The 25,179-nt window shown below is 39.7% G+C and overlaps 1 protein-coding gene across 7 annotated transcripts in view; it reads left to right on the top strand.

Annotated features, from left to right (window-relative positions):
- The window catches only part of ank1b (ankyrin 1, erythrocytic b), a 95,275-nt gene that overhangs the window by 58,916 nt on the left and 11,180 nt on the right, over positions 1-25,179 (top strand). For 3 of the 7 annotated variants that reach the window (XM_084745432.1, XM_084745433.1, XM_084745434.1), the window contains exons 19-39: positions 28-126; positions 347-445; positions 2,133-2,225; positions 2,467-2,539; positions 2,721-2,741; positions 4,148-4,271; positions 5,143-5,206; positions 5,628-5,740; positions 6,952-7,176; positions 8,739-8,893; positions 9,107-9,318; positions 11,669-11,873; positions 12,287-12,383; positions 12,489-12,717; positions 14,473-14,601; positions 17,571-17,690; positions 18,828-18,912; positions 20,039-20,113; positions 20,210-20,341; positions 21,502-21,660; positions 23,336-23,407. In XM_084745432.1, coding sequence (XP_084601558.1) covers positions 28-126; positions 347-445; positions 2,133-2,225; positions 2,467-2,539; positions 2,721-2,741; positions 4,148-4,271; positions 5,143-5,206; positions 5,628-5,740; positions 6,952-7,176; positions 8,739-8,893; positions 9,107-9,318; positions 11,669-11,873; positions 12,287-12,383; positions 12,489-12,717; positions 14,473-14,601; positions 17,571-17,690; positions 18,828-18,912; positions 20,039-20,113; positions 20,210-20,341; positions 21,502-21,660; positions 23,336-23,407 — 2,581 coding nt within the window. The remainder of the gene's footprint in view (positions 1-27; positions 127-346; positions 446-2,132; positions 2,226-2,466; positions 2,540-2,720; positions 2,742-4,147; positions 4,272-5,142; positions 5,207-5,627; positions 5,741-6,951; positions 7,177-8,738; positions 8,894-9,106; positions 9,319-11,668; positions 11,874-12,286; positions 12,384-12,488; positions 12,718-14,472; positions 14,602-17,570; positions 17,691-18,827; positions 18,913-20,038; positions 20,114-20,209; positions 20,342-21,501; positions 21,661-23,335; positions 23,408-25,179) is intronic. The other 4 variants (XM_084745437.1, XM_084745436.1, XM_084745439.1 and 1 more) reach the window with 3 other exon arrangements.

The following is a 25,179-nucleotide window of genomic DNA, read 5'->3' as shown; positions in this document are numbered from 1 at the left end:
ACAGTGTTGTCTCTCTCTTTGTCCCAGATGGGCTACACACCCCTTCATGTGGCCTGTCACTATGGCAACATCAAGATGGTGAAGTTTCTTCTGCAGCAGCAAGCCCATGTGAATAGCAAGACAAGGGTATGACTATATGACTGCAATTGGGTCTGATGACTCGCTGTTTGTTTTTGTTTATTTATTTGATGCTCGGTGTTAGTACCATGAAGCTTCATCAAAACTCTGTTCAACCTGGTCAAATTGGCACCTCCGGTAATTAGCATTAGGTGCCAAAATCATAGATGGAAATGTTGCTTTCTCTGTGTCTTCCTTTGTCTGACCATCCTCCCTCTTTTTCCTCCAGATGGGCTACACCCCTCTGCACCAGGCAGCTCAGCAGGGTCATACCGATATTGTCACCCTGTTGCTGAAACACGGAGCCCAGCCCAATGAGATTACTTCGGTGAGACACCTTTAGGAATACTTCATCCTGTTATAATCTCCCTCCCAACACTGAGCATTCCCTCTGTACCTGCTCACTGATTCCTCTCGGGAAAAATGAGCATGTGCCCATGGATTAATGTAAAAACATAACACAGTTAGCAAACTCTTTGAAGGCATCCCTCTGAGATGATAACTGCTAACATGGTTCAAAGGGCGTGATGGACATAATTTAATAAAAACCAATAAAATACACAATTCATGAAACATCTGTCCGTGTACTAGAAAAATGCACAGGGCCCAGTTCAATCGGTATAAACACCATGATCAGACAGATTTGATACAATGTCCATTGTTAGCCACATCAAGATCAATAAAGTGTGCTGAAATATCACTGTACTCTGTTGCCTTCAAGAGCGTCATCTCTGGTAGGTCCCATAGAAATTTAATGTGTTTCATTTCTAGAATTCAAATACTTCTCTGTGGTGATTGTAAAAAGTATGAACTAACCAAGGAAATTCTAATCTATGATACATACACACATCCCCCTTGTCTCCAGTGGCCATTCATCCCTGTGTACTGATGAAACTGTACTATATACAGGGAAAGAAGTCACCTCACCATACTGTAACTGTAATAACACCAAACATGTATTCTGTATTTTCATTTTTTTTTGTAGGGCAATGGTCAATATTTTACATGTCACATGTTCTGAAATAAGATACTAAACTCTCATACAATTAATGTTGCAATCAATCTTGTTCTTTATTATTTTTCTTCCATACATTTTTCAGCAGCTAACTACATCTGCATATTTTCAGTGACAGAAACCATTCAAATAACACACTACTACTATTATTGTAACTCTTTACAGTACATACAGTGTATATACATACTGTACTTATATACTGTACATACTGTACAGACACATGTACTTACTGTACATCCTATATATATGTAGCACATAGATACATTACTGATACACACACACACACACACACACACACACACACACACACACACACACACACAGAGTGTTATTCATGATTTTCAAAATAAAATCCCAAGATGGTAACCTTATCATAACAGGAAGGTAATTATGAGCCAGGCTTCACCCCAAAAAAGCACGCAGTAGTCACTTCATGTTAAGAGGAAACTAAATGTGGACCTAGATTTTCAAAATAAAAAACTCAGAGTCTAGAGAGGATGAGGCTTGTTTTTCAAAAAATAAAAGCCCCCACCAGTCACTGTATTTTAACTGGAAACTCAGGGTGAGGTTGTTGTTTCAAAATAAAATTTAAGGACAATACTGCTTTTGTTCAGGTTTTGTGTAACTTTGATGTTTTTTAAGATCTTAGGCTTTTGTCTACAAACATTATGTACTGGCACACACTGCAGCAGCTGGCATAGCGGCAGCTGGGAGATGCAGCAACAGCAGCTAAAAGCTTCCTGCTCTCACACGCATTTTCCTCAGAAAATGCATACCATCTAGTTTGCATTTTGATTTAATGTTCAATATGCTTATTCACTTTGTGCTTTGTGCCAGTATTCTGACAATTAAAAGTTTTATCACATTATGATATAATCTGGCAAAATATCAGGCCTTCTTTTTATAGAATTTTTTCTATAGAAAGAATGAAATGCTTTTTATTTTATTTAAAAATCTATGGAAATATTTTGCATGATGTTTCTCATCTTTCCCTGTATAGAATGGGACATCTCCCCTGGGTATTGCTAAGCGGCTGGGTTACATCTCTGTCATTGATGTGCTGAAACTGGTTACCGAGGAGTCGGTCTCCGCGGTGAGCAACACATCATGCATGGTTCACATGGTTACACCAATACGCAAAGAAGTAGCCTTGACACACCATGATTCAGGAGTTCAATCAAATGATTGTCTTGTCTCGATCAGGTTCAGCTCCCTCACCTGCTTGCAAAATAATTTAGCATTTTCCATCTATTCTCCTTTCTTAGCTTTCCATTGCACTCTTTCCTCTGCGTCTGATATATCTCTGTCTTGCAACCTTCTACTGCTCTTCACAGATCACCACAGAGAAGCATCGGATGAGTTTTCCGGAGACAGTCGATGAGATCTTGGATGTTTCAGAGGATGAAGGTAGGCTTTCCAATTATGTTAAACACATCAACTGTACAGCTTTGATAATTAATTTTCAGCTCTGATTTGTTATTCTGATAGAAGAAGACTGTATGAGAGGTACACTGCCACATCAAAGTACCACCATGAATTTGAATAAGTATATGATTGTTTATAACACCCTTTTCCATTTGTTTTGTAGGGGTTGCCCAGCTAACCTTAGGTAGGATTGTGTCTGTATCTCTGGCTTGTCCGGTCCGGGTGCTAGTGAACTTGTGCCTTCATTGCAATTGCACTTTCTCATTTTCTCTGTGTGTCACTAATTGTCTTTTCTAATCAGTTCCTCTGACTCTACTCTTAACTCCAGCCCTGTTTTCTCTTCTCTATCTTTATCTTCTCATCTTTATTCTCTCCTCCGCTCTCTCTCTCTCGCTCAGAGATTTATTTAAAAAAAAAATGTGTCTGTTTTTCATCAGCATGTAGTCACGACATTTTTTCCTTTTACCAGCGTTCAATGCACATCTGTTCGTGGACTCATTATTGAAAGAACTCCAGTATTTAAGAGACAAACGGCTCCCTTCCAAATCCAGCCATTTTGAAAATGAGTGCTCCTACCATTTACTGCCTAATTGATCAATAAGCTGATTACACACACGCTGTGCCCCAGCTGTGACACTCTCGTGCAAACAGCACGCACAGTTTCTGTTTATGCAGTTGTCTCTCTGCTTTAAAGAAATTCAGAATTAAATCAAATCAGTCTAATTTTTACAGCAGTTTTACATGCAAGCTCCATTTTTAATCCGTTTTGTTCTTGTTATACTTGTTTAATTGTATTGCTTTTTCTTCTTTAACATTTTTTGTTTACCTGTGCAGCTTGTATGTACTAATGAATGTTTAATTGTCTGTAACCAGCTCTGTTTTGTGGTTTATACTTTACTATTGTTGTTCTGATTATTATTTCAATATCATTCTTCCTTAATAATTGAGGTATTTTCTCCTACACAGAAACAACCATCACCACATGTGATTTCATCTTTAATGGGCATGCTCACTAAAAAAGCTGTCACCAGGTGCCTTGCAGTTTGCCGTCCATGCAGTGTCCTGAACTGTGTTATTCACTGTCTTACCAATCCTCTTCTTTCACTCCTTTGGTTTCCATCAGCTCTGGTTGTTGTTGGTTTGACTCCATTGCTTAGAATGAAATATTTCAGATTGCTTTGTGGCCATTTTTTTTTGTGGTTTCATCAAGGCGAAGGGATGGGAAGGATGGTGATGTAATGATTACTGCTTTCATCTATCGAGAATTGAACCAGTGACAGTATTTTGATTTGAGTGGAGACGTCAACCACAGTTCAAGATACTGTCACTCACAAAAAAAAGGGAAAAAAGTCAAAATGCATTGGTGGAAAAAGGTGAACTCCATTGGCAGATTTCTTTTTTTGATTTAAGAAACTTAACACTTTACAACTGAGTGGAAGAACTTGAGAGATCAGCATCATTTTGCCCTGTTTTCCCCTGGTCTCGTCTTTTCTCTCTTAATTCTTTATGTGCAAACCTGTTCCTTGCCAGTTTTCGTTTTTCCTCCATGCTCTTCTTTCTGCCTTTCTTACCTCTTCATTTTGCCAACAGGAGATGAGTTGCTCGGGATGGATGGCGCACGCTATTTGAAGCTTGATGACTTCAAGGACCAGGATGATGACTTCCTCTCCCCAAAGAAAACCCTGAGAGACTTTGAGGGTGGCATGGGTACTACGTAAGTAATTGTGTACTCAGACTTTTGTCCTGGTTTTCATTTATTATCAAGAATACCAAACATAATCCATTCAATGACCTACCCAAATCCATTTTACATACGTCATTTACAGTATCTCTGTCCTAAATTATTATAATATTAATTATTATCTATCTCTATCTATATATGTATATATTATGTGTGTACATATATATATATACATATATATATATATATATATATATATATATATATATATATATATATATACATATATATACACACACACAAACTGCAAGTCTGTTCACTTCCTGTCAACTTTGCAGTAACGTTACGCCTCCAACCTTATTGATGATCACATTACAGTGCTTCTTATCCTTCCCATCCTTAAGTAATGAACTTTATTTTTACAGTTAGGTTTGTACATATTATTAATAGTATCTACAGTTTCGTTTTTGTAAAGAGTGTTTATATTGATAATTACCTTAGTGTTTTACTTAACTGTTAGCGATGTTAGCTAGTCACTCAGTGTAGCACCAAACACCTTAGTTACTAACTTTGCTGCTACACTGAGTTGTTAGCTAACGTTGCTCATGGTTATCTAAAACACTGGCGTGATAATCAAAATGATCAAAAACAAAAGAACATTGAATACTATTAACAATATGCACAAAGATAACTGTGAAAAGTGAAGTAAACTTGTGGATGAAAAGGCAGTCTTAAGGTGATCACTAAGGCTGGAGTTACACCACTACTGTAGAGCTGACAGTAGGTAAACAGACATGCAGCTCTTAAAATGGATATATTTCACACTACATTGTGCAGTTAGAGAATAATAGTCAATAGTTTGTTGTCTTACATGATTCACATACATACACTTACTCTCCTATAGGCCATATTCTCCTGCTATTCCCAGGATCCCCTGTGTGTCTCCAGAGACCGTACTACTGGATCAGGTGGGCTTAACTCACAACAATTAGAGAGTGTATCACATTTGTAAAGCATTTGTTTTCATCCAGTTAAAGACAGACCGGATATTAATTTGTGAAAGTTAGAATATTCTAAAGTAGTCTGACATTTATTTTTATCTCTTCCTTTGGTTTCTGATTTTCTCTCCTCTTTTCTATTAAATTGTCTCCTCTCTGTCTGGTTTACTCTGTTTTTTTCTGTCCATCATTTTCACTCACTTCTTTCATTTTGCTGTATTTTTGTTATCACCTCGTCCCTTCTCCCTCCTTTTCTCTGCCTATCTCTTCTCTGTCATACCCTGCTGCTTTTGTCTGTCTCTTACAGTAATCTTAATCTTGTCAGTCATGGCTATTTTACTGCCTCTCAGTTTTTCACTGCCTGTCCTTTTTCCCCCCTTTTTGACCTCAGCACACTCCCGTCCCCCTGCCAAAGGAGTATGACGAAGACTCTCTTATACCGAGCAGTCCGGCTACAGAGACTTCAGACAATGTCAGCCCTGTGGCCAGTCCCATTCACACTGGGTCAGCTGCATGTTAATCCTCCTTTTTGTCACATTCTATTTTTATTAAATTATGTTATGGATTGATTCTGCTTGTCAGGCATATTTTAAAGAGGTGGTTTTGGCAGACTTGTGCAGATCACTAGTATTTCAATGTATTGTATGTATTAAAAGTACAGAACATATATAAGGGCAGTGGAGATGGAATAAAGGGGAAAATATGTGAAAATCAGCCAAGAAACACTGGATTTAGACTGGTTTGTATGGTGTGTGTGCAAGGCAGGGGTCTCATTTAAATTGTTTTGATAAAATAATAATTGCTTTGTTAGTAAAAGTTTAAATTCATAGAAACAAACTAATGTAAAGGGGAAAAGGTGTGTTCACCAACTCCACAACTGAGAACGATGCACTTTGCTGAATCATCCCTCATCTGTTATAATCACTGATGTTATGACGCACCTGACACCAAAACATCAATGATGTCAGAAGTGGCCAAGACTGCACCAGAAATGCTCCACCCACCACCCCACTTCCTACTGTACTGGCAAGTGTGTAAAAAATCCACAGCTACTGTATATCACTGTTTTCAATTAAATTTAACTCAGAATTGATAGTGTAAAGGGGATGATACATGTAGGTTGCTCGAGGATTTACATTTTGTTTAAACTGTAAAGTTCACGCTTAAACTGACTGTAATTAAAGTATTTAAGCTTCATAATGTTAGAAAATGTTAATGTATGAAGTCTGCCTAGTCATAATTTATGCACAGCACAGTGAGTCAGCTTTTAAAAAGGAGAATATAAAGTGAAGGTGTTAAGGGGAACGAGTCACCCTGCCACACACACATACACAGACATCTGTCTAATGCAAAATCAAGCAGCATGGGGCTCTTCTTTTTTTTTATGTCATTCTTTCTACACTTAGTGGCCGTTCCAGATGGCCTCTCCTCCCCTGCCACATTGAGACCATCAAATGAAAAGGGCACCCTCATAGTAAAATGGTGTCTCCTCAATGAATCACTCGGACAGAAACCAGATCAATTTAAAACACTATTGAATGAACCGCAACTGCTTTTCTGTCTCATTCAGCAGTGAGGAAAGCCCAGTGTTGGCTGTGCCTGTGTTATTTAACACTAAGTGCTTCTTGATCAGGATCACATAAAGTTAAAAGATGATTAATAAACAGTCATCTGAACCTTTTCATTTAATTATTGTGTCCCTGTTTGACTCTCAGCTTCCTGGTGAGCTTCATGGTGGACGCCCGAGGAGGCTCCATGCGAGGCAGCAGACATCACGGCTTGCGAGTTATTATCCCTCCTCGGACCTGCACCGCCCCAACACGCATTACCTGCCGTCTGGTCAAACCTCAGAAACTGACCACACCTCCTCCACTGGTGGAGGGGGAGGGGTTAGCAAGTCGTATCATCTCCCTAGGGCCGTCGAGTATGCAGTTCCTTGGGTGAGTCAGCTTTGGACTTGTTTTACTTACTGTATTTGACCAGCTTTAAAATACGTTCATGCAAAAATATTTATCTACAGAAAAGCTCTAGGGCCAGGCATGAGGGCAAAAAATGAGAAGAGGAAGATTTTGTTTTTTTCATTTTACATTTACACTTACAAGAGAGTAAAGTTGAAATACTGAGAATAAATTACAAATGGCAAGAATAAAGTCAAACTATTAGAGTCAGTGCCCGTTACATAACGCAAATCTTGTGGGTGTGGGCAGTTTTAACTTTGCTGCAGGTGGGGCGTGCAGTCAAATAATAAACTGCAGATCCCAGATCTTAGCTAACGAATCAGAAGATGGAGTCAAATGAAGATGAAAGGAAGATTTTTACAGTATAAGAGTAAAGTATGTCTGATATTTGGGCCAGTATCAGTTATCTTCTCTTTTGTATTAAATTTAATGTTGTGTAAAGCACTTTGTGATTCAAGTCTGAGAAAAGCACAATACAAATAAATTTCTTCTAATTATTATTATTATTATTATTACTGACAATGATAGAAAAGAATTGACTTTGTTAATTGTGACAAATGTGCAGAAGAAACACAAATCTGGCTCCTCTAGTTTGAAGAGAGGTACCAGCTGTGTCCTAGCAGGACAGAAGAAGACACAAAATCAATGGAACGCCATTTTTGTGTGGGAGTGTTTAGAGCAGGCGGTAGTGGAGCACACATTGCAGGAGTGGGTGGTAATGGTCAGAAATCCAGTGAGAGCATGCAGGAGTGGGATTAAGACAACATAAAGAGGAGAAAGATCTTTTTTTTCTTTTTTGCAGTTTGAAAATAAAGTTGGAATCTTTAGAGTAAGGTAGAAATACAGTTGCCACTTTATTCTTGAAATGCAGTATTTTAAAAATTCTTCCTCCTCATTATTTTTTTCCCTTATAAGTTGGTTGGTTGATAAGGGGTTAAAAAGTCTAAAACAAGTATGTCAGTTGGTAGAGCATGTCCCCCATGTACGGAGCCTGAGAGACCTCTGCAGCCGCCGCTGGCTTGACTCCCACCTGTGACCCTTTGCTGTGTGTCATCCTCTGCCTCTCTACCCCCTTTCCCATCTGTTCTTCAGCTGTCCCTGTCCAATAAAGGCAAAAGCCCAAAAATATAACCTTTTAAAAATGTCTGAAATAAAAAGCTGGTATATCATAAGAATGACTTGCACTGTATTTGTGCAAGATAATGAGGATAATGCTCTGTATCTTGTGTCATTTGAAAATAAATTTCAAGCAAATGACTATTATGCCATCTAGTGGATATAAATAAGCTTGTATATGTCAGGGTGATGCTGAGTTTTGGTATAGTCCTAGCAACAAAATAGGATCAGAACAGAATTGGATATTGTCTCTCTTTTTTTCTAACAAGGCTACAAAATCTATTTTTATATTCTCAACCCCATTTTGTAATTTATTTTCTTATTTCAAGCTAATCCAGAATACTTGGTGTGTTGAATAATACAAGCCTAAAACCTGTTTTGACACCAGATTTTAATGCAGCTTTTATTGTTTTGTTTTTTTCCCATAGCCCTGTAATAGTAGAAATTCCCCACTTTGCCTCACTGGGCCGAGGCGACCGAGAGCTTGTTGTCCTCCGCAGTGAAAATGGTTCAGTCTGGAAAGAACATCGTAATCGCTATGGTGATGAAGTGCTGGAAACTATTTTGAATGGCATGGATGAAGGTTAGTGTGATTGTAATGAATGACTGTTCATGAGACACTGCACGGTTCTTAATCTCGATTTATGACCCCAGAGGTGCAGAAGAAGGGTGCAGGGTGAGATACCTTTTACAGGAAGGTTGTCTAAGCACCAACACTAAAAAAACACTTTGTCTCACTGAACGCATGTAATAAAATACAAAAACTTTCCTCCTATTCCTTCGTTCCTGTTTCTAGACTTGGAGAGTCAAGACGAGCTGGAGAAGAAGAGAATTCGTCGGCTCATCTCCACCGACTTCCCGCTCTACTTTGCCGTGGTGTCCCGCATCCAGCAGGAGAGCGACCTGATTGGTCCAGAGGGCGGCCGGCTGACCAGTAAGCTGGTGCCCCATGTTGAGGCCATCTTCCCCGAGACGGCTGTCACCAAGAGAGTGCGACTGGGACTGCAGGTAAGGAGAAGAGTTGAAGATTAGAGCTAAAATACGATAGAAGGAGAGAGATAAAAAATGAGCAGGAATGATGAAGAGGAGAGGGAATTGTATACTTGAAAAACATGAGATATGCAGATCTTTCATAATTGCTTGGGTGTTTGTTTTTTAGTTCTTACGACGGAGACAATCTGGTGCTTTTCCGAAATTACAGGGGACAGATGTTTGAATTACAAAACAGCTGACTCTCAGTCTGTGACTCAGTGGTCTGTGCCAACATGTTTACCTGTGGTGTTTGTTTGTCCTGCATTTGGTCTCTTTGAGTCAAGATTTGACAGATTTCACATGCAAAAGTTGATGTTCTGACAAATGAGTCTAAATATGTAAGTCGCACATTAGTCACTGAGAGTGAAAGTGTACTCTGTACTGTTGACTGCAGACAGATGCTTTGTCTTATTATTGTAAATCTTCATGTTTGAAGGAAGTTCATAAGCCTCTATCAATTTTGCATGGTTTTTCACTATTTACTGCGAATTGTGTACATGTGGCATACAATAATTGATGTAATTTTCCCCCTTTACACATCATGCAGTTAGTTTCCATTTATTTAAAGCTACAATCTGCAACATTTTCCCCCAAAAAACAATGTATAATGTATAATCCCTTTCAGTTATCACTTATGACCCTCTGAGGCTGTGTGGTGGTGGCTGCAGAGACCCTTTTCTCTGCTTTTATTTCCTTGTTTCCCTCATTTTTTCTCTCGGGATGTTTCATCAACCCAGAACATTGGTATTTGACATCCTGATGCATTTATGAACAGCTCGGGCAAATGCTACTTACTCACCTTTTAATTCCAGCATACATTTATTTTAGTTCATTTATCCGTCAACAAAATGAACAACTACCTTAAAGGTATGATGAAAATATGAAGAATTTAAAAGTGCTATGACATTCCTTAGCACCTGGTCAGCAGTAGTTTTAAATATATATAGTTGTACTAAACAGCTAAAATATTTAAAAAAAAATCATTGGTATGTTCCTATACAATGTGAAACATTAACCTCTACCTATCACATGTAGATACAGGTTATTTTATAGGTATGGATGGAAAATACATATTTCGTCATGATACTGGATTATATTGATTGATTATATCACTCGACAACAATGCAATATTTGCTGATAGGCTAGCAGACTTTTTCTCTATTCATAGCTTAATCATATTTTTCTTACTCTCTGCTGGTATAAGTTATTATTTCCCAACATAAAACCACAGTTAATTTTCAACCTGCATGCTCCATGCACAGAGCAACTGTAGATTTTGGTGCATGGAAGTACTGGACATCACCAGACTCCCACTTATGTCAAACCAGACAGAAACGGAAATACAGAAGGGTGTCATGCGAAATAACCAAAATAGTTACAGTTTTAACCAAAACTGTTCTAACTTTAATAGAAATTTGTGAGGTCATGTTGCAACCCGGTGCTGATAGAGAAATCGCTGATTGAGAAAAAAGGTTTTCAGGGCCTTTAAGATACTGCATGACATAAAGTTTACATCAGCCTGCATAAAAAGAAGTGACAAGACCTGAGGAGTATCTCAGCCTGCATTCCATACTGCACCATTTCTAAATCAGCATGTGCAACACATGGTGTCTGTCCTGCCAAACTGGAGCTTTTGGCAAATGTGTGTCTGACTGTCACTCATCCAGACCTCCGCAGACACACATATGGGAACTTGGCAAACGCTCATGCTGACTACTCCTTGTCACACAACACCTCTGCTTGGTTTTGTTTTTCACGACAGGATGATTACGACGGATTATACGTTCTACATTTCAGTTTTTTTTTCTTTCTTTCTTTTTTTTTTTGGTCACTTCAGTGTACATTGTTTACATTGTCTCGTCAAAGCACTGATTTGTCAAAGCACTGATGCTATTTCAGGAAACTGCATGAGATTTTGCTTTGCCTTATGCTGCTCTGTTTATGTTTTCCTTTTATCCAGCCATTCATCAATCCTCAGTTCCCTGATTTAAGTTGTGCGCCACACTGACCGAGCTGATGCACTGATCTGAGTTGGGTCAATTGTGAAATATGAATTGGTTGCATGTGTGAGTATGGCTGTGAGTTTGATGTTTCAGTCTATTGCACATTTGTTGCTCTGTTTTATCCTTCCCTTATTTCTATTTCCTGCCTATTAACTTTCCTTCTAGCTCACCTACACTTACTTCTGCTTTTATATCGTGTTTGTGTTTTAGTTTATGATTTACATATTTAATGTGCCCAGCCTTCTTGAACTCCATATCCTTTAAACTATCTTCTCTGATGTCCTCTTTTTTAATACTTTTTTCCCTGACCACTCTCCTGTCAGGCACAGCCCATCCCTGATGAACTGCTGACTCGGCAGCTTGGTAATCAGGCGACCTTCAGCCCAGTGGTCACCATCGAGCCACGTCGACGCAAATTCCACCGTCCAATTGGGTTGCGCATTCCTCTTCCACCATCCTGGAGGGAGAGTCCTCGGGATGCTGGGGAGGGTGATACCACCAGCCTGCGCCTCCTCTGTAGTGTCATTGGTAGGATTCATTTTTTAAATTAATCAAAAGGACAAGAAGACTGACAACTTTCTCTGTTTAAGTAACAACTTTTTGTATTGTTGTGAATTTCTGGATGTATTTGCAACATAATAAAATGTGCTGAAGAAAGTATATGTAGCAAAGGTGAAAAACAACAATTAATTAACAGCAATTAACACTAAACTCTCTAAGTTCCATTGTAAATGAATGACACTGGAAATTCATTGTTATATTATGACTTGTTTAGGACTTGAAACTCAAAGTTTAGGACTCAGGACTTATCTGTCTTGACTTAGGACTTGAGACTTACTTGTGACTTGCTAAACAATGACTTGGTCTCAGCTGTAGTTTGTAGGCATGTGTTACCTTGGTTATCAGGGCATGAATGACACAGTGTGGTTGTTGTGTGTCAGGTGGCACAGCACCAGCTCAGTGGGAGGACATCACTGGAACCACCAAGCTGATGTACGCCAACAACTGTGCCAACTTTACCACCAATGTTTCTGCAAGGTGAGTCAGCTTTCCCTCCCCACCCTCTTGCACACCTCTGAATATTAATCAAGTTTCTACCTGTCACTTTCAACCTGCTCGTTTTTCTTCTTCTGTCTTATCCAGATTCTGGCTGGCAGACTGTCCACGCACAGCAGAGGCGGTGACCTTTGCAAATCTGCTGTACCGGGAACTGATGTCTGTTCCGTATATGGCCAAGTTTGTCATTTTTGCAAAAATGAATGAGGCACGCGAGGGACGCTTGCGTTGTTACTGCATGACAGATGACAAGATGGACAAAACGTTGGAGCTGCATGAAAACTTCACTGAAGTGGCCCGCAGTCGAGACATTGAGGTCAGCACAAGGGCAGGGAAAGCATTGCCAAGATCACAAAAACTGAAAGGTGTTATGGGAGGCAGTAGAGCTCATGGCATCCTCAAACATAGTTCCCAGACAGTGCAAACAATTTTCCCATTACTGTAAAAATGATTTTTATCATATGAATTCAATTGACTCTTTGCTAAGACCCTCCATTCCTTAGTGACCACTGCTACGTCTGTCAAGCTTCCCATTCTTGAACTGCACACAAGCAGTTTACAGTGGTAATGATAGCAGATTTAACAATGAAATTGTTAATAATTTTTGGAACATCAGGTCTTTGATTCCACACAGAAGGAAAAAAGGCAACTTCGCATTTCTAACAGAAACCGTGGTCCATGGACTTTGTCAGCTAAAATTATGACTCTTGCTAGCAGATTTCGTAAGTGTAGCTAGCTAATGTAAGCTCATGTTAATGCTTAAACTCTTTGAGTCAGCCGAGAAGTCTGTCTCCAGTGGACTCATTTTAAAATGAGAACACTGTAAAAGGTTCATAGTAAAGTTACTTAAAGAACCAGCTTGTAGGATTCAGTGGCATCTAGCGATGTGCTAGACGAGCGAGCAGATTAAACCTCAGCTTCCTCCTCTCTTCCAAGCTTGTCAGAGAACCTACAGTGGCTATGAAACCTGCAGCTCTATCTAGAGCCATTTTTCTGCACAACACAGTAGCCACACAATCTGTTGGGTTAAACAGCTCATTCTGAGGTAATGAAAGCATAACGATTCTTATTTTCAGGTGATTATTCACTAATCTAAACATACTGATTCACATAATATTTAAATCCTGCCATATTCTAAATATCCATAAATCCTACACATCATATAGCATTAATGCTAAAAAAAACTGAAGCTACACCTACATCCCAGCATTGATTGGGCGTCTGGAGAAGGAAGCACAGGGCTTAGATTAAGTGCAGCAGACCTTCAGACATCCAGTCACCTAGCCAGACCAGCCCAACCATGATCACCCTAGGAAAAAAAATGGGATAAAAGCTAAACTAATCCGGCTTAGATTTACGAGAGCAAGCCAGGGAGGAATGCATCATCATCAGCCCACTCAAATTGTGTACCAACCCATATCCTCCTCCTCAAGCCCCCACAAAACAAATCTCATTTTAACCCCTAGGAATAAGCCGTGAGTTTGGCAAATGGACTGGCATCCAACACAAGTTTAGTTGGAGGTAACGTTATTGCAGGTAGTAAGCTAGTTTGCCAGACATGCTATTGTTTGCAGCTTACGTTAGAGCACGTTAAGGTAAAGTTTAATCCATTCCTCACAGGTTAGTGTTTGTGTTTTAGGTTTTTGAAAGACTACAAAAAAGATGCCACCCTCCAAACTGAGACCCAACATGTAAAGAAATGTAAAGCTTGATAGGCCTGTGGCACCTAGTTATGACTGCTGATCTATGATTGGACAGTTGCTGTTCAGAGGAGGGGCTTAGCAAAGTGTCAGTTTTGGCTACTCAACTCAGTTAAAGCATTAGATGATGCAGTGCAGGAAAAGAAGTTATTTCTTCCTTTCACTGCTGGCATCGCTCCCAAATACTCCCCATCTTGGGATCCTGATCCTGCAAGTAAAGCGTTTTCTGCAGCACAGAGAAGTAGGAGTTTGTGTTTTATGATATCAATCCAAACTCTGGCTGTTTTACAAGGGTCAAATTCTTGTCAGCTTCTCTCTCTCTTATGATTTATCTTGTCACCTTTAACTTTTTTTTTTGAAACTCTCCACAGCTGATGGAGGGCATGCCGCTGCACCTGGAGTGTTCTGGGAACCTAGTGCCTATCAGGAAGGCCACGCAGCAGCCTCGCAGCTTCAGCTTCCAGGCCTTCAGAGATAACAGGCTGCCCGTCTCTGTCAAGGTCTGTCTCAATCTGACTGCTCACATGCCTGCTCTTCTGTCACTCGCTGTGTATTCATACTGTACTGTGGTTTTGTCTGTTGAGTTGTTGGATTCAGTGTGTCGGAGATCCTCTCGTCACTTAGTCAGTTTCCCCTCCTGAGCCCACCTGCTGATCACCCAGACGACCTGTTCATGTGGTGTTTTTTGTGTGTTTGCTTTCCACTGTCATATCTGTCAGGCAGTTTGTCTCACTGTTAGCATGTAAGAGTGTAGATAACAGTGTTCTCTCTGCACTCATTCAGGACAACAGTAACACCACACCAACAACGTTAAACCCGAAAAACAGGGAAGCTAGAATAGAGGCGTAATTTCACTCTAATATTAAATCTAATACTAAGGTTAAGAAAATGTCACTTTATATTCATACAATATAAAGGTATATCAACGAAATTTATTAGTATTGATCATTTTTGATATATTGATACATTTCTCAATATGTGTATGTCTGTCAATCCATTCTTCTTTGTGGTTGTTGAATTGTGTTCATTCTTTCTACACAAATGACCAATTTTCCACAGATTTTTTCGAATTCTTTTTTATTTTATTTTGATCAAATTTTTTTGGGGTGAATGCGTAATATTGAACACCTTCCTTATTTATAATGGTACCCCTATTTTTAAGTGTGTCCCTCTGGTTTCAGATGCATCACTGTAAAATTACTCCTCCTTTCTGATCATATCTGTCTTTTCTTATCCTCTGGCTACATTGAACATAACGTATCTAGACTGTCTGTGGAGTTGCTTCCACTGCGGTTGGGCGATATGACGGTATATACCATGCAACGGTAAAAATTTATCCAGCAGTAGAAATGTGACAGTGCCACATTCTGTTGTTATTTATTGTTTACTCTGCAATCACCTGATAAAAAGCACCTTTTTGTCTCCTGTCTTGGTTGATGTGAGGCACTAAAACTTACCTCCTCATCCTTCTATTGATTCTCTAAATCTAGTTTGTTTGCTTGCTAGTTTGTTTGTTTCCATAAAAGCAACAACTTAAAAACATAGCCTTACTTTAAAGCTATAATATGCAACATTTCTGCATTAAAATGTCTAAAACCATAAAACAGTAGACATTTGTTCTGTATTTTGTTGAGCTGTGCACATACAGTATCCAAATATTTCCAACAATGTTCAAACCCAAATCCATAATTAATTGAGGCTAACAATGTGTTGCTAGTTGCTGCTTGGTAATTGCTATAACTTCTGGAACGTAACATGGAAAACATGGAATACAACCAGAGGGTAAGGAGGGACATTTGTAAATAAAGGGAACATGAAGAAAACCTAAGTATCATCTCATCCATTAACATGGTTTCAATCTGTGCCATGTCATAGATTTTCATCAGCTATGGTGGTTGCTTAAAGATATAATACACAACACAGGCAATGTATAGACTTATTTAAATATAATTCCCAGTAGAAGTGTGAGGTGGTGTCTGCACCTGCAGAGACCCTGCCCCATATTTTCTCATAATTTTCCTGTAGTCAGGATGCCTATCCCAACCCAGAATGTCTGGGAATGAGTGTAAATCTCTCTGTTGCATTTACAAACAGCTCAGACAAATCCTACTGATTCTATCTTTAAAAGTGAAGATAACAACATACATGCCACGTCACTTCACCACGTCATCAAAATACATCTTTTGTTATTGTTTTAATGTAAAAGAGACCCATAGCGACAGAATTTACATATTGTTCATTTAAATTAATGTTTCTTGTCAATTTAAAGTTATTTTTGATAAGTAGCCATACTGTATATCAGCTACTTTGTATCAAACAGGGCTTCTACTTCTGTTGTGGTGATCGCGCTGTCAGCATTTATTTTGCCAGTACCAGCTGGCGGTTGCTTAGTAACTTTATCCCTTACATAACCTTCTGTAGTTTGTAGATGTTGACTTACCCTTATTACAAGAACTTGGTGTAAAAGTTGAAGTTCCAGAGCGCTGTGCTAGGTCCAAAAACTGAAGACACAATCCCACACATTTCCAAAACAAGGCACCCTATCACTTCTTTGCCAGTGACTCACACAACCCTACACCATACATGCGCTACAGACGTAGCCACTAAGAACACATATTACACGGCGCATCCACTCCGCGAATGGTCTGCATACGTTACGTGTTCAATGTAGCCAAAGCCTTGGTGTCATTTTTTCCTTCTGGATTTTACTGTTGTTGTTTAAACCTCCTCTCTTGCACAGGTTTCATACTGTGTGTGCCTTCCTCATGTTTGTCTCATATATATGTAATTTGTTCTAAATTTTATTTTTATTGTTCATTTTATTTAGTAATCCATCTTTTTGTCTGTCAGTGTGACACACACTACTGTTCAGTATCAGCTAGATGAATACTTTGATATCTTTTCATTACGCTGTAGCCAAGCAACAAACAACTTACCTATCTACCTGTCGACTCTCTTGGGTAATTGTTTGCATGTCCTGTGACTCCCTCACTTTCTTTGCCTGCCTTCCTATCTTGCGGCCTTGCCTGTCTGTACGTGTCTGTCTCACTGTCTCTCTTTCTCTCTCTCACGGTCACTCTGTAACTGTCTGGTCTGACAGACGTCCAGGTAAAATGTGCAGGTAAATCTCTACCTCTCGCTTGCCTGTGGACTGCTTCCATCCCTGTTTCCCCCTGCTTCTCGTCCCAAGTACTGCGCCACATGCTCGAGAAATTGTGGAGGGATCTAATACCCGTTTTGATCTGTTTTTCTTCCTCCTCTCTCTCTTCTTTTCTCATGTGTTCTCTCCTACCCTGTGTCTTTCTTTCACTTCCTCCTTGCTCCATCTCTCTGCACTTACCCCTTTTATTCACTCATCTCTCCTCCATTCCTCTATCTGGTTTCTTCCTTTTCCTCCATTTTCTCTATATTCTCCTTCTTCTGTCTCTCTTTCTTTTCTTTTCTCTGTCTGTAATGTCTCTATGTTCAGGTCAGAGATAGTAACAAGGATGCTACTGGGTTTTTGTCCTTTCTGCGGAAGTGCACCAAGTACGAGGACACACAGCATGTGCTGTGTAACCTTAACATAACCATGCCACCATGTGTCAAGGTAAGGACTTGCTCAGAACAAACTTCCCTACAAGCACACATACACAAACCTTTGTGCTTGAGTTTCTCTAGATGTCCGTGTGCATAATGAAGACAGAGGTCTGGCTACCTGGCATTCTCGGAAGAGGAAGTCAGTTGCTCTAAGTTGGTCTATAAGGTGTCTTGGTAATGTCATATCTTACTTAGTGTGATGTGTGAAGTGGGATATATCATGATATTACACAAATACTAAGGGATTTTGTCTCTTTTCACCCTATTGGCTATTCAAATGAACATTTCTTTTTAAAAAATAGATGTATTGGCTCCAAATAGGAATGAAAATGAGGTATAGGCCTTTATGTGTGGGGGGAGCAGCCTGCTCCATAACTTAGGTTAATTAGTAAATATCATTTAATTCATTATCAGAGTTAGACTGGGGCTGAGATTAGGCATCTCAAGAGCATTTATTTGGAAGAAAACCTCAAGTATATAAATGTAACTACAATAGTCAGTGTCCCACGTGGGCATGTCTGTCAGTACATTTACATAAGGCAGAAACAGACACACATACCGGCACGGATCACACAGCAGAGGGGGCTTTTGTGTACCAACAAAGCCAGCTGAGCTTTCACTGCAGTATCGAGTTCCACAAAAAGCAGCATGATGTCCCACATCAACCTACTGCTCTGCTTATTTAACTGGCTTTAAACGAGATGTAACATAAACACAATTTCTCTTGACTGTCCTCCATGTTACAACATTTGTCCAACCGTGAATGTTCTCATTCATGCAGGTGATTGTAATCTCAAGAAAAGATTAAATCGAAGGCAACTGGACTTGTTTATGTCTTTGAAGACATTTCGCCTCTCATCCAAGAAGCTTCATCAGTTCATGCTAGTCCCCCACGCCCCCACACATGGTGTCAATGTATATGCACACAATCCAAATTGTGCTTGAACCAGTAAATGGACAAACTTAATGCAGCACTGCTTTACCCCTTCAGCACCTTCCATGTCATTAGGGTGACTCACCCAAATGAAAACAAATTCACTTTTTGTATCATTGAACCCTTAAAAAGAATTACACACATTAATAACACTTCAGACAATAATTACAGAATAACTCTAGTGTTATTTTCTTGTTTATATTTATTCCTCAGGTTGTTGGGAGTGAGGAGCGCAGACGAACTTTAACCCCCCTCGCCCTGAGAGAACGCTACAGCGCACTGAACGAGCCTGGTGTGGGTGAGTCCTTCACTGCCTGACCCTCAGCCCTCTCCTGACTTATACACAGCGGAGACGGGCACTGAATGTTGCACTGCCCTTTTACCCACAACCCTTCGCTTCCCAGTCTGCCCTCTCTATTTCCCCCTATATGTCTCGCGTGCACGCATGGCACACAGACTGAGCCTTGAATGCAATGCACTGCTCTACGTTATGCCCCAGAGTTCTTTGCAGTGCAGTTAGAGGAAATGTGCGACCAAAAGTTGAGCAGCAGTCCCCAACATGACCCAAAATGGCTCTGTGGCACATGGCAAATCAGCCTTTTCTTTCTTGAGTGTCCTGATAGCTATGACAACAGTTGAATGACTTCTGTGATTGGTTTGCATGGCGCTGGTGTCTCCACTGCGATTTCCAATGGCATGGCAGCAGATACTGTTAGCATTAGCACTGTAGCTTAGCACTGGGAATGGGCAGGACCTCGCAGTGGAGCTAGACAGAGGAGTCCTTATTTTGATTGGCCTGTGGTAAATAAACAGAGTCAAGATGGCCATTCTGGTTGGTTTAAATGTTGATGATGGTGGTGGCAGTTGAAGGAGAAAGGCCTTTTCTGTCTATCAAGTACACAGCGCTGCTACGTTGCACCTCAGTCTTTCTATATTGGTTACTGAATGCTACTTTGACTGGTGGGACAAGTACCTGAATGAACCCCAAATTCTGACCTCCCCTGTCCATATGGTGTGCTTACCCTGAAGATTATTTGGACAAAAACAATGTTGTGGGTATTGCTTACTTCCCTCGACAGAGCAATGCTGTTGTTAAGGTAAGTATTGCTATTAATAATTGTAATAGCAACTCAAGTCAAAGTCAAGTCTAGGACAGAAAATTTATTGAAACCAACAGTCTAACAGCTATCTGTGGTATTTATGAATAACACACATTTGCATAGTCCACAGTTGATATTATCTGTCCACTAAGCTCCAACATTAACTCCAAAGTACTGAATGTCAGCTGGACTATCCAAATAAATTGTGACTCAGATATACTCTCTATATCTTTGTTTAATTAGAACCAGAGTTACAATTTCCTTAGTTCAATAAATGTACTCTTATTTTCCTGGTGACAGTAGCATTTTTCTTTTTCTTCTTAGCCACAGTGAATGCCATGGAGAGGACTGAGATCAAGATCAACATCATATCCGAACAGCTGGGTTTAAGCTGGGCAGGTTAGTCATTCATAACATCAGTGGAGCTATCCGTCTACTGCATCTGTCTGTTTCTGTACATTTTCTGTTTATCAATTTGACGTGTCCGTTTGTCAGAGTTGGCACGTGAGCTTCAGTTCGGTGTGGACGACATCAACAGGATCCGTGTGGAGAATCCCAACTCCCTGCTAGACCAAAGCTCTGCTCTCCTCAATCTGTGGGCCGGCAGAGAAGGCAAAAGAGCCAAGAGTAAGTCAAGACACCACTGTATGTTCATAACAAAGTACCTTGTGTCTACTTAAATACTGTAGTATTGATTCATCACTACATACAAACTGCTTTAAAGATTATTTGAGTGGTGTTGTTTGAGGCTCTTAATATCAGTGTATTAGCTACAGTAGATGGAGGTCAGCACTCCTCCAGTTTGGAGAAGCAGAAAGCCTAAGCAGTGTACTGCTGTGGATAAGGTCAGCAACAAAAATTATTTCAGCCACTTAATAAAAGATCCACCTAAAGTGTACACTATATTTAGAATATTTAGACAGATTTACTTTGCCATTGGGCACTCTTTTCTGACAGGAAACCGCTGTTATATAAGCCAAATATCACTCTCTCTCTCTCCACCAGACTCCTTTAGCAAAAGCAGTGATTTTACCTTGTAGAGCACAGGAGTTGCTGGTCTACCGCTGCCTCAATATTGTTTTGTTTGCATCATTGTGTGACTTCTGTGGTTGAAAGTGTTAGTTTGGATTCAATGAAGTCACACAAAAACACAAACAAACTAACAGATCAAACCATCAGTAGACCAGCATCTCCCATGTTCTTCAAGGTAAAACTGCTGTTTTTGCCAGTGGAATTTGGTTGCTTTGGAAAGCTGTATATTTGGATTATATAAGGGCAGTTTCATGTTAGAGAAGGCTGTGTGACTACACAGTAAAATGGTAAAAATATAGCGTACACTTCAACTGATATTGATTGATTGATTTATAAGTGGCTAAAAGACATTTTGTTGCTGACCCTGTCCGCAGCGTCCATACTGGTACTCCTCTCCTTTATCAAACTGGGGTTGTGCTGACCTGCATCTACTCTAGGTAATACGGTTTCCTTATCAATGAATTGTGAATTACCACTATCAATAAATACCTCATACAACACCACTTCAAGTAATCTGAAGTATCCCTTTAAGTCACACATTGATTGCTGTAGGGTTTTTTTCACAAAAGTGAATCCGGTATCATATAATTAGATTATTCATCTACTTTTTTAATTATTTAATTGTTAGATTAATTACATTTGTTGACTCTGTCTGTAGGACGCTCTGACTTCCCAGTCCTTGTGCACATACTTTTCCGTTCCTCTTTTTTCAATTTGTGTCCAACCCACCTTCCGTCGATGTGTTTTCCCCTCAGTGGAGAGCCTTTACACCGCTCTGAAAAACATCGATCGTGCAGACATTGTGACCTCTCTGGAGGGTCAGGCCCCACAGCCAGCACCTGGCTCTTTAGAGGAGGGGGCCTGTAGACTCAGCGAGCGTGACTCCACTCTGCTGTCTCCCAGTGTCATCAATGGTAAGACTACATAAACACATCAAGAAATTTATCACCAAGGTTACATCATGTCACTTTTTATATTTTAAGTTATGAATCCATTTGATTAAAGAATGGAAAGTCTTTCCCATTCAAGATTAGTTACAAAAATGCAGAAAGTTTTGATTGTAAATAAAGTTTAAATATAACATATACAATATATGTATATATTTAGCATGAATATGTAGTATATTCATGGAGATACAGGTGTTAAAGGGACAGTTCACCCCAGAATCAAAGTTTTGGCCTGTAGTGCTATTTATCCATCTAGTTTGGGTTGGTTTGAGTTTCCATGTTGTGGAGATATTGGCCGACAGCTGCCTTCGCTCATGTATTAACTATTTTAAAGTAGTTCCTCCAAGGGATGTACCTGAATCTGAATTCATTATTCACTCATTACTATTCTGAAAATGTCAGTCCTATGATTACTTCATCATAGATAAAAAAAAAAAGTTTGCATCGCCTTTAATCAATGACTGATTTAATACACCAAGATCATTACCTTTTTTATATATTTGTGTATATTTACTGTATAGTTTCTATTTCCAGTGCAAAACAGAATCTTTTGATTTATAACACTTTTTTTCAGTTTCAGATTTTTCAGGTTTTTACCCCAGTTAAAGGCGAGGAGGTGGTGGTGGGCTTCTTAAAAATTAAAATGAAAAAATAAAAAGAGAGAGAAGTGAACAGTACAGAATGAGGATGTGGCAATATATTTCAGAATTAATTATACTCTAATATTAAATTGTTTTATTTCTTTGTAGCCATAACAATTGCATTGCCAGTGAATATTTGTTTAAAAAATAAAACATTTGCCCAGTTTAATGTGAATTTCGATATAAATCATGACCACTTATGGTCTTTTATCTGAATGCAGATGCAGAGAGAAATAATGATGTCTCTGTGCACATCTAGTTCCTACATGAAACTGCTCACAACAAGGTGTGTGGCTTATCTTCAGTAACTGTGTCATGATTTCTGAGACATTGCTGTTGAGTTTTTCAAAGGTATTTTTTGACACTTTGAGCACCACAAGCCCAGTGCCATCTCGTTTCATTATATTGGAGAAAAGGCAGACATCTCTACACCCGATCTCTCTAAAACTCAGCAAAGAAACATAGCACTACTGGTAAGAGAAAAAAATATGTATTTTTTTGATTTTGGGGTGCTCTGTCCCTTTAAGCTTGTTTAGTTGTCTGTAACAATCAGAAATGGAAAGTTTGGAGAAATTTCTTGCTTAAACAGAATTTAGAAGGTAAGTTAATCAGTTACTTCTGTTGCCAAGTACAGTCTGTGGTGTACTTGGTAATACTTGCCGAGATATACAAGGAATAGGAATTCAGTTGTTTATACACTGAATATTACGAGACTGTAAACTGTAAGAACAAAAATACCTTCTCCATGTTGATCAAATTCATGATTCTACACCTACTTCACAATTATCCCTGCAGGATTTATTTACTCAAATGCCCCTTTTGTGTAAATGTATTGGTCACAGCAGCTGGTTTAGTCAGCACCACTAAAAATCTGAGACAAAATTCCTCAGCACAATAAGGTGAGCTGCTGTTCTTATATACTTTCCACCCCTGAAAACCTGCCCTGCTTCTCTGTGAGTCTGGGTAACAGCCGTTTTACCTTGTCTCTGTTGCTCCACAAGAGGTCACGGACACAAGGCCACCGCGCCTTGTGCACAAGCCACGAGTTATTAGACCCCCGTTTTTCAGAAGGGGTAAGTTGAAGTTAAACTTGGGCTGCATGGTGGTTTGCTGCTCATGACATGATGATGATGATGATGATGAAAATGAATCTCAAATGATGTTTTTGAGGTCTGAGGAATGGTGTCATTCTCCCACCATGAACCCCAGCCTTATGCAGCATGCACTAACACCGCCTCTGTGCATTCCTCACTGGGGCACAAATCATTGTTTTTATTTTTCAGTTACAGTTTTCCACACCTCATACTTGAGCCCTGAACATGATGGTTCTTATTCTCCTTACTTAATATGAGAAAAGAGGAAAACTCACTTATGCTGTTACCGACAGGATTTAAAAACATTTTTAAAGGTGAAATTTGTAATATATTCACTATAATGTATCACAGAATTACTGTGGTATGTCATCAGAGATTAAGGAAGCGTGCTAAGTCACTTCTCTGACAACAGCGCTACAGCCGCAATGTCCTTTAAAATTTCTTGTGCGGGCCAGAATAACTGAATAACTTTAGTTTGCCTGTTTCACGTTAGAAACAGTTAAAATTAATGACGAATTTTCACCAAATGAGTGTCTGTGTGTATGAGTCGTAACAAATCATTAACAATCTTTTAGAAGAAGTAGATCTTTATAAATATTTAATTGAGCACTATGATAGCTCAAACTCCAGAGTGTGTAATTTCAGAGCAGTGTTTTTTGTTTTCAAGGTAATGGGCTTTCCTTTATTTTGACAGACAACTGATAGTTATAAACAGCTTATGTATTATGTAGGACTCGTCGTAGATTGTTATTGTCAAATTACAATGTTGCGCTCATCCTGCACTCCTGCAGTGTTCCTGCAGCCTGCCAGAGGTTCCTGGGGAGGAGGATGTGAGGGAAAAATAACTCGCTTCAACCATAGACTGTATATTAAATATGGAGTCAACCTATTTCATATACAGTCTGTGGCTCCAACTTGGTATTTGGACTGCAGTACTCACTTTTGATGCGCAGTTGCTACATATTACTCCTTTGAGGCGAAACAGGCTGTCACCAAACATATGGTTAATTCCTGATTTTCAATTAAGGATGTTTGAGATTGTTTAGATTATGTATGTGTGAATGTGTGCACACATACACCCGTGTGTGTGCATACATGAGTGTGTGTGTCTGGGATGGATACACTAGTCAAAAGTGGCGCTAGTACACAGATGATAGTGTGGTCTGGGCCTTCATACCTTGTTTCTATCCCTCCTTTCTTTCTGTCTTTGTCTTTCTCTCCCTGAGAACAAGACAGAATCTCACAAGTTTGATCAACGGCAGACACTGTCACAATGTTCTAGCCGTCTTGAACTTTTGTCTTCTGCTCAGGACAGTCTCTCTCCGTCCTAATTTCAGTCTGTCTCTGAACCTATGACATGTCATATCTGCTGCCCAGCCGCCCTGCTCCTCTTCCCCCTCCTCCTCCTTTTCCCCTCCTGCTCTTCTTCCTCCTCACAGCTCTTCCTGTCCGACCTCTGACCTCATATGACCTCATGTTGACCTCTGGGCCTCCTCCTCCTCTCTTGTCATCTTATTTTCCCGCGCTCCTCCCTCGTTCAGTCGAGCGGGGACCCTCTCCTCCTCCTCCTCCTCTCTCAATCCAGCTCTGTGTGTGTACTACAGTTTGTGCATGTGCATGCTGCATGCTTTGCTGTTACAGTATCTGTTTGTGTGTGTGTGAGTTTGTGTGTGGGTGTGTGGGTGTGTTTCAGTCCTGGGCTTTGATTAATAGTAGATAGATTTGTTAATATTCAGATACAATCAAGAAAA

The sequence above is a fragment of the Lutjanus erythropterus genome, chromosome 20 (assembly GCF_056507025.1).
Source record: "Lutjanus erythropterus isolate fLutEry1 chromosome 20, fLutEry1.hap2, whole genome shotgun sequence".
Taxonomy (NCBI): Eukaryota; Metazoa; Chordata; class Actinopteri; order Lutjaniformes; family Lutjanidae; genus Lutjanus; species Lutjanus erythropterus.
This window is presented reverse-complemented; position numbering and strand designations above follow the sequence as displayed.